Source organism: Triturus cristatus, chromosome 3_2 (genome assembly GCF_964204655.1).
Source record: "Triturus cristatus chromosome 3_2, aTriCri1.1, whole genome shotgun sequence".
NCBI lineage: Eukaryota > Metazoa > Chordata > Amphibia > Caudata > Salamandridae > Triturus > Triturus cristatus.
In genome coordinates, this window is record NC_140584.1 from 1,103,628,616 (window position 1) to 1,103,644,493 (window position 15,878).

Here is a 15,878-nt window from a genome sequence, read left to right on the forward strand (position 1 = left end):
ATCAGGGTTCAATGACACCCTGATACTCCAATTGGGTCAAGATTTCACTTACGGATGCCTTCGCCTCACGCTTAAGCGGGTATTGTGGTTGGGGCTGCGGCATAGAGCGCAATGGAATTTCATGTTCTGGGGGCTCCTTATCCGAACCCATCTGATTACGGTACACAACAGGAGCAAGGCTAATGCCCACTCCGACGCTTATGCTTGTTTAGCATCCTTCGAGTCATAATGCGAAAAACTCGGGAGAATAACATCTTTCCCCTTAGAAAAAGCCAGAACAAATGGGGGAGGCCTGTCAACCTCCACTAACAAAATATATAAAGAAGTAATGTTGGCCAAAAAGACCACCTTAATTGTGCGTTTTATATCACCATCAATTTGGAGGCCTATCTCTTAAAGCCCATCAAGGGGTGCAACTCGTGTGTCATTTGTTTCCACTATAATCAACGTGTCAGTTGCTTTCGCCTCCAGACATTGGTAACCTCTGCAGTGCTGTTGAGGAGTGTCACTGCCCATCTCCAATCGAGGAGCAGGGTTCTCACTGTCTGAGGCATACTTTGCAGTCAGAGCATCAACTTTTTTCTTTTGAAATGGGGTGCGAATTAAGGTGGTCACTCCGGCTTGGCTTTAACATCAACCTGGCGCTGCGGGTCAACGTCTTGCTTGTGCAGGCTTGCCTACTCTGCGATCCTGATGTCCTCCCCCACCGAAATGTTGGTCCGACGATTCCTGAAAGGAACGAGGAGAACGAGGATCAGGAACCTGGAACCTCTCTGGTGTTTTAATTTTAGAGCGGTAACTCAAATCATATCTACGTTCAGAAGCGTCTGGTGATGGCGAACCAGCACGAGAAGCAGGCTTCCATTGTTGGTGCCGCTGATTTTTATTCCAAGCCTTCTTAGGAAAGACTGGATGCCCCTCCTTATCTGGGAGAAGGCTTATTTTGTACCTGTGTAAAAGGTCTTATTCCTAAACTATTGTGTCCCAATCATGTGTAGACATCCACAATATTAATTGGCAACTGTTGTTGTTTGTCAACGTCGGCCACCGCCGATAGGCGTGGACGCACTTGCAAGCTAACTGCCTCACCTTTGACATTGGCCAGAATCATGTCGGAGACAATAGGAAACATGCCCACTAATCTTATCCCCAACTCCAGGGCTGGACCAGCCCTGTGTTCATCTTGAACTTTCTTGAGAGTGATCGGTAGAACGGTCATCGAGGGGGTGTCAAACACCGTCCCCCAGGTGGTGCAATCAGCTAAAGCAGGAATAATACCACTAGATAAACTCATTGTAAGGATCCTGTGTTTTTCTACTGGAGTAGTATGCGGGAAAACAGCTTTGTGTCTCTCAAATTTTTCTGACTACCAATATGGAAAATCATCTCTATTTTGAGGATGTTTGCCCAGCACTGAATTAATCATGATGGTACTTATGACAAGGCCAACACCATGTGCAGGTGGCTGAGGAGCCGCTCCAGCGGAGCCACATGAATATAACTTGGCATAAACTGTATGACACTAGTGTGTATATGAATCAATGAAGTATGCAATTGCCGTAGCTCTGCGTGCGTAACATTAAGATAATTTGGATGGGGTGTGAAACCAGCCAACATAGGCCATGTGGCCCCATCGACCAATAATGGTCCCAAACGGACTGTATAAACACGGTGAGGAAGGGTGCCATTAACCCATATGGTATGCTCTCAGGCTGGCAACAGAACTTTAAGTAACTGATAAAGGTGATAGTCTGGCGGATCCGCGGCTGGCGTACATTCTTGAAAGAAATTATCATTCCCATCCACTGCTGGAAATATAACCCAAGAGTAAATAAGCTCGAAGCAGGAAAATTAGCGTCTGCGACGACAACAAAAATAAAATCAGCTCCTGCAACAGGGACTCCTCTTTGAGTCACATGAGCAGTAACCGCAGCACGATTATGTGCCGCAATATGAAATGAAATGAAATGAATAGCGACCGATTGTGCCATATTAGAAATGGAACAAACCGAGAGAATGGTAGTGCAAAACTGGGTCTAACAGAGAAACAAACACCTTTAAAATTCAAGCTTGAAAAACCTATAAACATACAAATATAGGAGGCTAAGCCCCCTCACCACGGACGTCTCCTGAAACGGTGAGAGGATATTGTGGAGAAGCACAAGCGCTACTCAGGAGTCTCGCGAATAAGTACCAGACCAAACGTTGGTGGCGCCTTGTTGCAGGGATTCTGCTAAAACACAGAACTATGCACAGGTTTATGGGACCTCGGTGTATAAGGACTGAGTCTTCCTACGGCCCTATTACCCACGAGCCCAGGACTGACTAGCTATAATGTCTCACTTGCTCTCCTACTCACTCACAGAGAAGCAAATTATTAGACATCACAGAACACAACACTCCCAGATCTCTCAGGAATCCCAGTAACAAGACACACCCTTTCGCTTTTACTCGTCCACAATAAGATCTGACAGTCACAAAATAGTTTAAAATATTTATTTTAGCTAACGTGCCTTAACAAGAAGTATACGTGCCACAACAAGCATAGAACAAATATAGTCCGCATAGAAGCTAGTCCATAAATCATGAAGGGAGATGTCATCATAAAAAGACAGTAGAGCCTATCCTCCCACCCCTTGCTAAGAAGCAGTATTATTATATATTATAAGATCTCTGGGCTTTATCAGCAGACCTCATACCTCAGCCTATAGATGGTAGATCTACATCACTTGGACTGTTTTGTTCTTCTCCTTGGAAAGGTCCCTCTCCAAGTGTGTCTCACCTAATTTGTGTACCCCACTAAAAACCAAAGTACATTGTCCAAACAACAGCTGCATCGGTATGTTTTGTCTAAGGGCTATGGTCTGGCCAGGACAAAATAACAAGGGGCATTGTTGTTCGACCTTGCTCATAATGTTCAGTCAAAATCCCAGGAACATGCAGAGTGTGAACACAGCGATGAGTTCTCATGTGGAAGCAGTCATTGAAATATTGCAAAAATAAGACATGTAGTAACGTGCACAAAAGCAGCAGGCAAGCTGCAACGTGCCCAAACTAAGTTAGTGAAAAATGACAATGTCCCTATGGGCCATGTGACACTTTGTGAATCATCTGTTCATTGCTTTTAAGTTGTACATCTGAAAGAAACACGTTAGTTATGGATTCCTTAGAATTACCCCCAGGCGTCAGACTGGATCCGTAAAGTTTTTTCCTCCACTGTACCTCTGCGTGTCGGAAGGTGGCGTCGGTCGGCTCTGCGTCTGTCATCGGCGTCATGGTCGCTGGGATGACGTGGCGGCAGCTACTTAGATGCCGCTCTCGTGCGCGGATGTCAGTTCTTTCTTTTTCCGCGCCAGCCAGCGCAGATCCGGGAAGACCAGTACCTCAGTCAATTTTTGACTAACTTTTTCTCGACATTTGTTGACTTCTTTTTCAAGTCTTCGAATGTTGGACTTGCAGGTCGCTTATTTTGACGTCTCTTCAGCATGTCTCTTGGGCTGTTATTCCCACTCGGTGTCGGATACGGTGGCGCAGGTGCTGCCTTAGTGTCTGGAGGAGGCCCGGGCAGTGCTCTCCCAGGCAGTTGCTGCCGGGAGGGATGTAGCGAAGATTACAATACGTTGTGGACTGGACACCGCCGACTCTCTGGGCAGAACCCTTTCCACGTCCGTATCGCTTCGCCGCTACGCCTGGATGATGTCCACTGGATTTTCAGGGGATGTCCAGAACACCATGTTGGTCATGCCCTTTGATGGCTGTCGCTTTTTTGGCAACCGAGCAGACAATGCTCTAGAGCGTTTCAAGGACTCACGGGCTACGGCCAAGTCCTTGGGCCTCTCCACCCGCCCTGCGCAGTCTGCTTTTCGCCCATTTTGTGGCTATGGAAGGGTGCCCCGCTCCGTCCCGCGCAAAGCCACAGGCCGCAGCAAGTTACCCAACCTTCGTGCAGCCTGGGACGTGGGAACAGCCGTCGTGGTTCTGGGGGCCAGCTGGCGGGCCAGTCCACCAACCCCTCTCCACATAAGCCTCCAAACCCTCCTAGTCCAACCTTTCAGGCCCATCAAACCCCAGTGGGCGGCAGGATTTGCCATAGCCTCCTCCACTGGCGCACCATCACGTCAGACAGATGGGTTTTGCAGATAGTCCGAAGGGGCTACTCCCTCCTCTTTGAGACTATCCCTCCAGCCATACCACCGAGATACCACCGCATGTCGGAGGATCATCTGGTCCTTCTCCAGCAGGAAGTTACAGCTCTCTTGGCCAAGGAAGACATTAATCGTGTTCCTGTCCCGGAAGTAGTTCGTGGTTGTTACTCCTACTACCTTCTGCTCCCCAACAATGGCAAGGACCTGCGTCCTATCTTGGACCTCAGGGATGTCATTCGCTTCCTCCCGAAGGAGAAGTTCAAGATGTTGACGCTTGCTCAGGTCTTGTCTGCCCTCAACCCGGAAGACTGAATGGTAGCGTTGGACTTGCAGGATGCTTATTTTCACATCTCTGTCCTGCCGGCCCACCGGCGTTACCTACGGTTCACAGTAGGCCACGAGCATTTTCAATTTACCGCGCTCCCCTTTGGCCTTACCAGCGCCCCTTGGGTGTTCACGAAAGTGATAGCGGTGGTCGCAGCTCATTTGCACACATCAGGGGTTTCAGTCTATCATATCTCGACAACTTGCTGTTGATGGCTGGCTCGCCCCTGGCAGTCGTCTCCCACCTCCACACTACGGCTGACCTCCTGCATTCGCTGGGGTTCTTGATCAATGTGCCGAAATCGCACCTGATTCCCTCTCAGAAGCTCCTCCTCATCGGAGTGGTTCTGGACACGACGCGGTTTCGGGTCTATCCTCCCAAATAGCGAGTCCGGGATATTCAGGGTATTATTCCGATCTTTCACCCTCTATCCCGGATTCAGTCAGAATGACTCTGAGGCTGCTGGGCCTCATGGCCTCCTGCATCCTGCTGGTCGATGATGCCAGGTGGCATATGCGGGCTCTGCAGTGGGACCTGAAGTTCCAGTGGGCGCAGCATCAGGGGAATTGGTCTGATTGCGTCCAGATCTCAGAGGGCACTGCACGACAGCTGCAGTGGTGGCTCACGGATTAATGGCAGATCCCTCTCCCTTCCCCAACCAGCCCACACTGTGGTGACGAACGCTTCCCTTCTGGGATGGGGCGGCCACATGGGAGAGGTGGAGCTCAAAGTCCTCTGGTCTCTGGCGTAGTCCGGGCTTCACATCAACCTTCTGGAGCTCCGGGCCATTCGTCTTGCACTGAAAGCATTCCTTCCCTCTGTCCGGGAAAGAGTAGTGCAGGTGTTCACAGACAACACCACTGCCATGTGGTACTGCAACAAACAGGGCGGAGTGGGGTCGTGGACCCTCTGTCAAGAGGCCCTTTGCTTCTGGACATGGCTGGAACATCAGGGCATATCCCTGATGGTTCAACACCTGGCAGGTTCTCTGTATGCCAGGGTGGACAAACTCAGCCGCAGGTGCATGATGGATCATGAATGGCGTCTTCACTATGAGGTTGTGCAAGGTCTCTTGGGGAGAGCCTGGGTTAGATCTATTCACCACCGAAGAGAACGCACAGTGTCAGCAATTCTGCATGTTGGAATTTCCACGGCGCTCGCTCGGCGACGCTTTTCATCGCGAGTGGAGTTGCGGTCTGTTGTACGCCTTTCCGCCTATACCACTTCTGCCCAGAGTGCTGAAGAAGATCAGGCGCGACCGGGCCTAAGTCATTTTTGTGGCTCCGGATTGGGCACAAAGAGTCTGGTATCTCGAGCTCAACATAGCCATTGATCCTCCGATCAGACTGCCTATTCTGGAGGATCTTCTGTTGCAGGGGACGGTCCTCTGCCCGAACCTGTCCAGTCTCCACCTCCTTGCGTGGAGACTGAGCGGCGGCAGTTGACATCTTTCGACCTGCCTCCCACAGTCTGTGACATAATCTTGGCAGCTAGGTGTCCCTCCCCTAAGACGGTATACACCTGCTGGTGGGACAAGTTTGTGGCATGGTGCACAGCAAAGACTGTGGATCCCCTTTCTGCATCTCTTTCTGAATTTCTGTTGTTCCTTCTTTCTTTAGCCCAGCAGGGTTCTGCTCTGGGCACTATCGAGGGCTATCTTTAGGCCATCTCTAACTTCCTTCGGCTGCCAGATCAACCTTCTCTTTTCAAGTTCCCGGTAGTTAACTGTTTCTTAAAAGGCTTAACGCATCTTTTTCCTCCAATCCCCTTCGTTATACCTCAGTGGGACTTGAATCTTGTACTTACCTATTTAATGTGCTCTCCCTTTGAGCCCTTTAAGACTCTTGACTGTTAAGACTGCTTTCCTGGTAGCCATCACTTCTGCTAGAAGGGTGAGTGAACTCCAGGCCCTTTCTTCCAAACCTCCTTTCCTGTCTGTCCATCCGGACAAGGTGGTTCTCAGGACCCATCCATCCTTCTTTCCTAAGGTGGTCACTGCCTTCCACATTGGGCAGACCATTACTCTGCCCACCTTCTTTCCGCCTCCTTCAAAGGAGGAAGAGAAGCTCCACCATCTGGACCCAAAACATGAGCTCTCTTTCTATCTGGACTGCACAAAACAGTTCCGGGTGGATGATCAACTCTTTGTTGGATACGTGGGCGCCAAGAAAGGTAGGGCCGTACACAAACGCACCATTTCTCGATGGGTCGTTTTGTGTATTAAGGCATGCTATTCTCTGGCTAAAAAAGAGCCTCCGGTTGGGCTAATCGCCCATTCCACCAGGGCGACGGCAGCCACTACTGCCTTGGGAAGAGGAGTTCCTCTAAATGATATCTGTCAGGCGGCCAGGTGGGCATCGCTGCACACGTTTACAAAACACTACTGCCTGGACAGCCAAGTCTGGAGAGATGGCTTCTTTGGCCGTTCTGTTCTCCAGGATTTTCTAGTGTGATCTTGGATCGCAGACCCACCACCGGGGTTCGTATTGCTGGGGTATCTATTCTAAGGTAAGGAATCTATAATTAACGTGTTTCTTTCAGATGAACAAGTTACTTGCCTTCGGTAATGATATATCTGTAAGAAACATTAGTTAGTTATAGATTCCTTACCGCCCCACCCATCCTCCCCGTTCTGCGAACTGATTTCTAGGGTTAAGGACTACCTTTCGGGGCCCCAGTTCTATGCACCAGTGGTCATTGTCTTGCATGGCTCTGCGTTTCTGACGTGTAAAGTCGTGTACAGAACGGACGTCAGCACGCGAGTGCGGCGTCTAAGTAGCTGCCGCGACGTTATCCCGGCGACCAAGGCGCCGACCGACGCGCAGAGGTACTGCTGATGAAAAAACTTTCCAGATCCAGTCTGACGCCTGGGGGTAATTGTAAGGTAAGGAATCTATAACTAGCTAATGTTTCTTACAGATATATCGTTACCCAAGATAAGTAACTTGTTCATATGATCTGTTAGTGCTGGCAACTGATTTACAGCCAACTTGTTACAATATAGAGGGATACTTTGTCACTTTTTTCATAGTTGTTTCTGTAAGCATTAGTCCTGTTTGCTCTGCAGTCATTTTTTCAGCATGTATTGGTGTTCATATTGACAACCTGGACTTCACTCGACAAGTAATCCCTTCTTCACGAACAAAAGCTTTGATTGTGATGGTGCCAAACAAGTCCAATCTCCATTCCAGTGTATTGATATCAGACTGGTTATGTGCCCTTATCTGACTGTTGGACAGTAACAGCCAGAAGCCAAACCAGTTGAAAACTGTACTTCTTTTTTTTTTTTTTTTTCATGGAATATAGGGGCCTCATGTAGGTAGCGAAATACCGGTCGGTAACGGCCGATTTTCGGTAAATATGCCGTTACCGACCGGTATCCAGACAAGTGAGATGTAGGAGTCCAAAAACCACTTTTCGGTAAATATGAGGCGGTAAATACCGATTCATAGTTACCGAATTCTAAAATACCGATTCATATTTACCGAATACATAATTAACGAATCGGTAAATATGAAGTGGTAAATATGAAGTGGTAAAAATTTAAAATGACATGTAGGAGCACTCGGTAATTAAGAAATCCAAGAAAATCGGTAAATAAGAGTCGGTAATTAACACGGATTGAAAGCAGGTGGTAACCAACAACAGTGCAGCTAAGCAATCCCAAAATGCAACAGCGTGGACACCCTGGCAGCTATGTACGTCATTGCAATGCGCCTACGTCTACAGGCAGCAGGACTGAGGGTTTGGCGACGGAAGGAACGCATCCACAGACAGCGCATCACACTATTCCAGCTGACTGATGCAGAGATACATGAGAGGTACAGGCTACACCCCGAAACCATCATGGACTCAATCAGGGACCCGCACCCACTCCTGGACCAGCCAATAGGAAGGGCGCACGCCATACCCCCACATGTGCAGGTGCTCTGCAGCCCACATCTGCTGGCATCCGGCATTTCTCAGGTGGTGACAGCTGCGGTGGGTGGTGTATCCCAGAGTTGCCTGTCCCGTTCCTTCAGGAATTTCTTCCCCCATTATATTGGCTGCATTGATGGGACACACATCCCACTCTGTCCACCAGCTGACACAGAGCACATCTACAGGATCAGGAAGTCCACCCACTCCATCAATGTGCATACCGAATGGAATGATATTGTGAATGGTCCCGTGGGTGGCAGGACCAAAAGGTGCGCGTATGCTATTTACAACGAGGTCTGCAAGTTGTCGCACAGTGAGGCGGCTTCCAGACTGAGAGCTATTGACCAAGCAAACATGGAGAAGGCCTAAGCCGTTATAGATATTAGCTCTAGCACTCTCACTTCTAGGATTCATACATGAGACAATAGGCACATGCAAGTACACGGCGCATGCAATGTACAAGCCCCGATTTTGGCGTGCGTCCTACGAGGTATCCCAGTGCCTGTGATTACACCTTCTTTCACTGTGCTTGCAAACGGTATTCATTTAATAATGATAAATGAAGTTTGCTGCGGGATGTGAGTGGTAATCCCGTACATAACTGTCTCGCATGAAGTTGTCTGCTGCAATACTGTTCTTTTTCCACCCCCGCATGGGCGGCGGGATGTTTCCATCTGGCCTTCGATTCCAACCTTGAAAGCAGAGTCCAACAAGTTGAGCAGAATAGAGCGCCATTGTCCCACAAAGAGGTGCCTTTGACTTCCTCTCGTGAAATATTTGTCCTTCACGTTGCTACTACGCGCACTGAGGAACAGGCGCCTCTGAATACTGACCTCCCCCTGCATTTCGGCTCTTTGATCCAAAGTATTATCAATGCCTCGTCCACGACCGGCCTGGCTCAATTTTTTCTAACAGGTGGGGCTCGGGTCTCGTGCCCTCTTTCCAAACAATTTTTGGTGTAATTCCGGCATTTGTTCATTCACTGTTCTCGAGCATCTTTGGAGGTGTTCCGCTGCTTCTGGCGCTGGTGGCAGGTGTGCTGCTTTTACTTTTCATACTACGGAATGGCTGCTCCTTCTGTGCCACACGAGCACCTGTCCCGTCTGCATCTTCTTCGTGATAGGATGCTTGACTTCTATGGTACTTTGCCATTGGCGACTTTGAGCCTGGCTTATGGATTATCCTTCAGGTATTCCTACTTCACCTGCGTACAACCTGTATTACACTGCCTGGATTGTCCCTTTGAATGGCCTCTGGATTTGTGCTTGACCAACATGGTGTCTCCGGTGCCGGATTTCGATCGACTGATGCGGCCCTTAGTGTCTCACGAGTTGTCCTGTTCTGGTGTCCGGATCATGGCGTGTGGAGCGGCGCATGGTATCCTGGGTAATTGGGACATCTCAGCGGCAGCCTACGACTTCTTGTCCATGAGCTATTTGGAGGAACATTCCGGGTGCCCTCTGATTGTGCTAGAGGCTCCGTTGGTTGGAGAACACGTATGTTCCTTTTCTTTACTCAATTGGATGGCTGAGACTTTTAGTGGCCCTGAAAACGATTGCTTGTTGGAAGCCGTGGCCACATATGCTGCCTATACATTCATGGATTAACTGGATTGTCGTCCATTGCGCCTGTGCTACTGGACAGCACCCTGGCGCAACATTTATTTCTTTTAATTCTCGTTTTTCTCTTCCTGATGGTCTGCTTGAGTTTTTTACTATACTTGCATTGTGTTTTTTGGAATTGTATGCTGCAATTAATTGGACTGTAGGACTTTGGCGCTGCATTGGTTACGCCCTGTTCTGCTCTGACGAAACTGAACTCTGCGTTCTCTCTTTTCTTGCCTATTACATATTGCTTCGCTCAAGGGGGCGTGTAGTGAGTTCTCCCTGAATACGTACATGCATTGTTCAGTTGGCATTACCACGTTGAATGTTATGTAGCCATATTCGTGTCTTTGCACACGACACTGCGTTTCCATGTTCTTTCTTGAATAAACTGCTGACTCGAGACTTCCTTCAGACGAGTGCATTCTGTTGTTCCCATCCCAAGCTCTGCGCAGCGACCTTGGTCTGTACATGCTGTGACACACAGTCTGGAATTTTACACAATGCATGTTTTCCACTCTAGGTTGTTCGACCCACGATTTAGCCATGGCACACGCGCAGCTGCACATACCTGACAGTTGGTGCTTTTCATATCTCAGACGTCATGTTTATTATTCAGACCGAAGACGAGCCTTCCTGCGAGGAGACTCCTGATGCTCCTGTGATGTGATTTCACTAAGCTGATCTTTGAGGTATGGGGTCCCCTATTCAAGCCTGAGAGACCTTCTATAATGACATGATTATGATATTGGCTACTTAGTTAAGGGAAGGTGGTAGTGTCCTCGGTATTTTCCGATTCGCTAAATACCACCTCGGTATTTACCGATTCGGTGGATACCACCTCGGTATTTACCGATTCGGTGAATTCCGATTCGTATTTACCGAATGTTACCGAATCGGTAACTGTTACCGAATTTTTACCTACATATAACTTACCGGTTCTAATTTACCGATTCGGTACGGCTCGGTATTTATGAACCGGTAAAATTTATTTACCTACATGAGGCCCATAATGTGTAAAGTATAATGGAGCTTATTTGCTGCAAGCTACAAGTGTTACCTGTAAATTGTGTAACCTCCTTCTGCTCCACTGTGGCTTGTGATACCCCAATACCTTCACTTTGCTAATTGATGAAACCTCTCACCAGTCCTCTCATTACAGTGCACTGCCCGGGAATCAGTGCTGAAGGTCTTGGATTTGGGATGAAGTGTGAATGGAACATAGATGTTTGCTTATTCCAGTGGATCTGGTTTTACTGTGAAATGATCATGCTTACAACAGTCTGTTTGTTTCACTTTATAATCCTAATTGTGCATATCGTTTCTTCCTAGACTAGCTTGGCTAGATTCTGTAACTGCCAGAACTTTGAAAGAATTAAACTCCATGCGCAAACAAGAGATGGATCGCATACAAAGCGCCAGGTACTTTGTTTTCAGCCTGCAAATTGTAATACTTATAAATGTGAAAACTGCACTCAGCACTTTATAATAGTCGTACAATCCAGCAAGTTTGAAAAATAGTACAGATGACTTTAGGATACAGTAGCCCTCATATTCCATAAGGAGAGTGTGTTGTTCCATGTTGTTTTTGACAACAACAATAGTTAAGCTGTAAAAAGGAATACCACAAATTGGATAATGATAGCATCCATTATTTACAGTGCTTAGAAATGGTGAAAGTGTTGTATTACTGTATGTGTGTGTGCGTATGTACACCACTGCGTAGTTATTGTTAGGCCATTTTTTCCATAGGAAAAGACTTTCTTTATTTCTGAATAAATTTGGCGCTGTTTGATGAATCTGCTCAAAACCTTCCCAAACAAAAGTTGATCTAAATTGGCTCCTTTGTGGAAAGGTTTGTCATGATCCGTTAAGCGAGCCCAAGAAAAAAAGGGCGCTCAGGAGGATACAAAAGTGCCATTTCACATTTTAATCCCATACAAAACAGAATCGCACCAATTTTGGCATCAAGTTAGAACTTTACTCAGAAAAACTTGCATTTTGTCATTTGTTGTAAATCCCCTCAGCAGTTTCAGAGAATTTACCATGGTCGGGCTTGAAAGGGTTAACCCTAAAAAAATGTTAAAGGAATCTGGATGGATGGTCCTGTGTTACGTTAGCACTATACTCCTGCAGTACCACAGTTGGCTGCCATATCAGCAATGCTCAGTACCAGTTAGTGATGTAATAGTTAGGTGTTGAAATTCGTCAGTTACAGTTTATTGAACCAAGTAGAACTTGCCCCTGCATCATGCACTGCTTATGACCTCACATATTACATCACTGATGACATGTTAATTGTAATCTTCTAGACACTTTTACAGATTACTCACCTTTTGAATATTCCCCAGATATCAGACTGCATCCGGAAAACCTACCCCTTCATACTGGCAGATGGCGCTGTGGCTCCACATCGACATTGGTCTGCGTCGGACGTGATGTGTGTAGGATTATATAGGCGCCACCATGTATACTGATATCCGTTACTTTCTTCCTGCACCAACAGAAACAGATCTGGACCTATTCCTTGTCTCGTTAAGACCCCCTTTGCAACAAAAAAGAGTTGCAAGGAAAATATGTCACCTCCCCAAGCTAGGGATTAAACCCTGTGGGGAATGTCTCAAACAAATGTCTGTAACTGACCTACATGTGGTTTGTCTGTGGTGCCGGGGGGTCGGACCACTATTTCAAAGCCTGCAGTGACAGTGCTGTGAGATCAGAATGCGAAGCACTTGTTACGCAGCAACCAGAATTTCCGGGACTGTCGGCGACACTGCAGCAAATGAGGACTTACGCAAAAGCCATACTGCAGCTTTTTGGCATGTTACTGACTCTAGCATGCATTTGGGCCCCTAAGGAGCCGAGAGGCCTTCCAACTGTGCTTCTGCAAGCAGGTCTGCCCTTGGCACCATTTGGATCCGCTCTGGATCGACTTCGGTACCATGTCCCTTCCCAGCGCACAACCCATGCTGGAATGTGATGCACCAATGCCAGCACCACCAACTCCAGAGGACAACAGCCAACCCATAGTGCTGCCTGATACCGAGACGGCACAGCTTAAGCGAGGCCACAATCTTCTTTATCTGAGCTACAACCACTTTACCACCCTTCTGATTTTGTCACAGTGCTTCTACCTTCTGGAAAAGCTAATGTCCTTCATGAGTTAGTCGGCACAGACTCTGATAATGGGGGCTAAGATGCTGGCGATGATATTGCCCAGCCTTCTCTAGATGTCCTCCAAGATACCAGTAGTATAGATACCTCCTCAGTCAGTGGAGTAATATCCCATGGGGGCCTGCCACAAAACACTGTGCCTCCTTTGCTATGGTTATGCGCAGGGTGGCAAAAAAAATAATTCTTCCACTTCCCACTCAGGAAGATAAAACTAATGTTCTGACAGAGGTGTTGCAGCCTGGCCAGTCGAGTTCATACCATCTACTCTCATTCAATGAGGCTCTTACTGATATCCTCTTAGGTATCTGGGACAAACCCTGCTCAGGCCTACCTGTGTATCATCACATCTCCATGCGCCATTGTCCTGCTCCAGGGGACCTAGCCTTACTCACCCAGCACCCCGCTCCTGAGAGCCTTGTGGTGCAGACTTCAGCCAGTAGAGTAAACCGAAATGACAGGAAATCGAAGAGGATAGAGACTTTTGGTAAGCAGGTTTTTGCCAAAGTCTACAAGTTTGGCCCTTCGTTCAGTGAAACCAAGCTGCCTCTTAAGCCGCCACTCTCACGCCTTGTTGGACACTGTGGCTCAAGTATTGCTGGGAGCCCGAAAGAAGATCAAGCAATACTTTCCCAGACCATGCAAGATGATCTTGATACGGCCAAGTTCACCATCCGCTGTGTACTGGATACCCCTCACTTCCTCTGCAGAGCTATTGATATCAGTGCAGCCATTTGAAGGCATGCCTGGATGGGGTCCACATGCTTTTGAGGATATGTTCAGGCCAGAGTTATGGACTGGCTCTCAACTTTTTGGGGATAAAGTGCACTTGGCACTGGAGAGCTTCAAAGATAGCAGGGCCACAGCGCGCGTCCTGGGCCTGTTTTGTCCCCTCATTGGCTATTATAGGGACTTCCAGCATTGCAGCTGCCCCAGTAGGTGTAGCAATTTATCCAGCCTTTTCATTGTTGTGGTAACCACAGGAGAAGGCACCAGGGACAGCGTATAGGCCAATATTCTGCCACCACCTGCCACCCCCCACCCCACAAGCCTCTTTAGCCTGCCCTTGACTGACACCCTGTCAGATGCAGGGTCCAGCACATTCTGGCAGGGTGACCGGTGATAACTTTGGACACTAGGATCATACAAATTGATCACCATGGTTTTGCATTATCATTTGATGAAACTCTACTTAACCTTCCACCATTCTCAGACTGGCTGGCAAAGGACCATCTGTTGCTCTTGTAGCGGGAAATGCAAGCTCTTTTGGCCAAATAAGCCATAGAGGGGTTATCCGAGCTAGAAGTTGGCCGTGGTTGCTATTACCGCTGCTTCGTGGTGCTGAAAAAGGACGGTGGCTCCATCAAATTTTAGGCCTTCACCCTCTTAGTGCCTTCCTACGGAAGGACAAAATTCAAGATGCTTGCCCTGACTCAAGGTCTTGTCTTCTTTGGCCCGGGAGATTGGATGGTAGCACTGGACCTGTAGGATGCTTAGTCCACATTCCTGTGCTACATTCCCACGGGCATTATCTGCAGTTCATGGTAGTCCATAATAATTTTTACTTCGCTGTGCTCCCTTTGTGGCGGTGGTAGCCTTCTTCCCCAACCTTGTTGACTTGTTGTTGAAGACTGCCTCACCCCAGTCAATCCTCAACCACCTCCAAACAGCGAATCTTGTGTCATCCTTGGGGTTAAATATCAATGTGCCAAAGTCTTACCTGACTCCTTTGCAGACACTCCCCTTCACCGGACCATTCTGTACAAAGTACAGTTTCATGCCTACCCACCAGAGTGGAGAGTCTAGGACAAGACATCCTGCTTGTGAAGCACGTAAGATGTCATATGCAGGCTCTGTAGTGGGATCTGAAGTCCCAGTTGACACACCTCCATGGGCATTTTTCCGACCTGGTCCAGACTTTGGCAGAGACTGAAAAAGATATAAAGCGGTGTGTATGAGACTGCGATTGGGTCAGCGCAGACCCCTCTCCTTGCCCCACACAGAGGTCATTTTTGTGTGCTATGTGTCTGCCTGCGTGATGTGTATTGCATATCTGGTTCTAGAAGTGACTGGGCCTGGTGAGGTGTGGGTGGCTCCAGGGATGGCAGGGTGAGTCAGCCCTAGGCTGAATAGAAGATCTGCAATTGGAGTAGTGGGAGGAGTAGTCCCCTGTCCCTGAATAGGTCTGTGTCTGCCCAGTACAATGCTTGCTCCGCCCCCCTGTGGTGTGTCCGATGACCCAGCCCGAGCTCACAAAGGAGGAGGGAAGCCTTGCAAACAAAGTGATTGACACCCCTCCCAGAGCCAGTTGGGACTGGAACCTCCAAGACCCTTCCAGAAGCTTCAAGTAGGGGGTAGACAAGGAAGAAGTGACTGGGCCTGGTGAGGTGTGGGTGGCTCCAGGGATGGCAGGGTGAGTCAGCCCTAGGCTGAATAGAAGATCTGCAATTGGAGTAGTGGGAGGAGTAGTCCCCTGTCCCTGAATAGGTCTGTGTCTGCCCAGTACAATGCTTGCTCCGCCCCCCTGTGGTGTGTCCGATGACCCAGCCCGAGCTCACAAAGGAGGAGGGAAGCCTTGCAAACAAAGTGATTGACACCCCTCCCAGAGCCAGTTGGGACTGGAACCTCCAAGACCCTTCCAGAAGCTTCAAGTAGGGGGTAGACAAGGAAGAGATGGAGTATAAATATAGGGGCTGTGACCCAATGTGGTTG

The 15,878-nt window shown here is 48.3% G+C and overlaps 1 protein-coding gene across 4 annotated transcripts in view; it reads left to right on the plus strand.

The window, feature by feature from the left end:
• KIAA0753 (KIAA0753 ortholog) overlaps positions 1-15,878 on the plus strand; it is a 359,680-nt gene that overhangs the window by 212,707 nt on the left and 131,095 nt on the right. For all 4 annotated transcript variants that reach the window (XM_085649901.1, XM_085649900.1, XM_085649899.1 and 1 more), the window contains exon 11: positions 11,328-11,417. In XM_085649901.1, the coding sequence (XP_085506027.1) occupies positions 11,328-11,417 (90 nt within the window). The remainder of the gene's footprint in view (positions 1-11,327; positions 11,418-15,878) is intronic.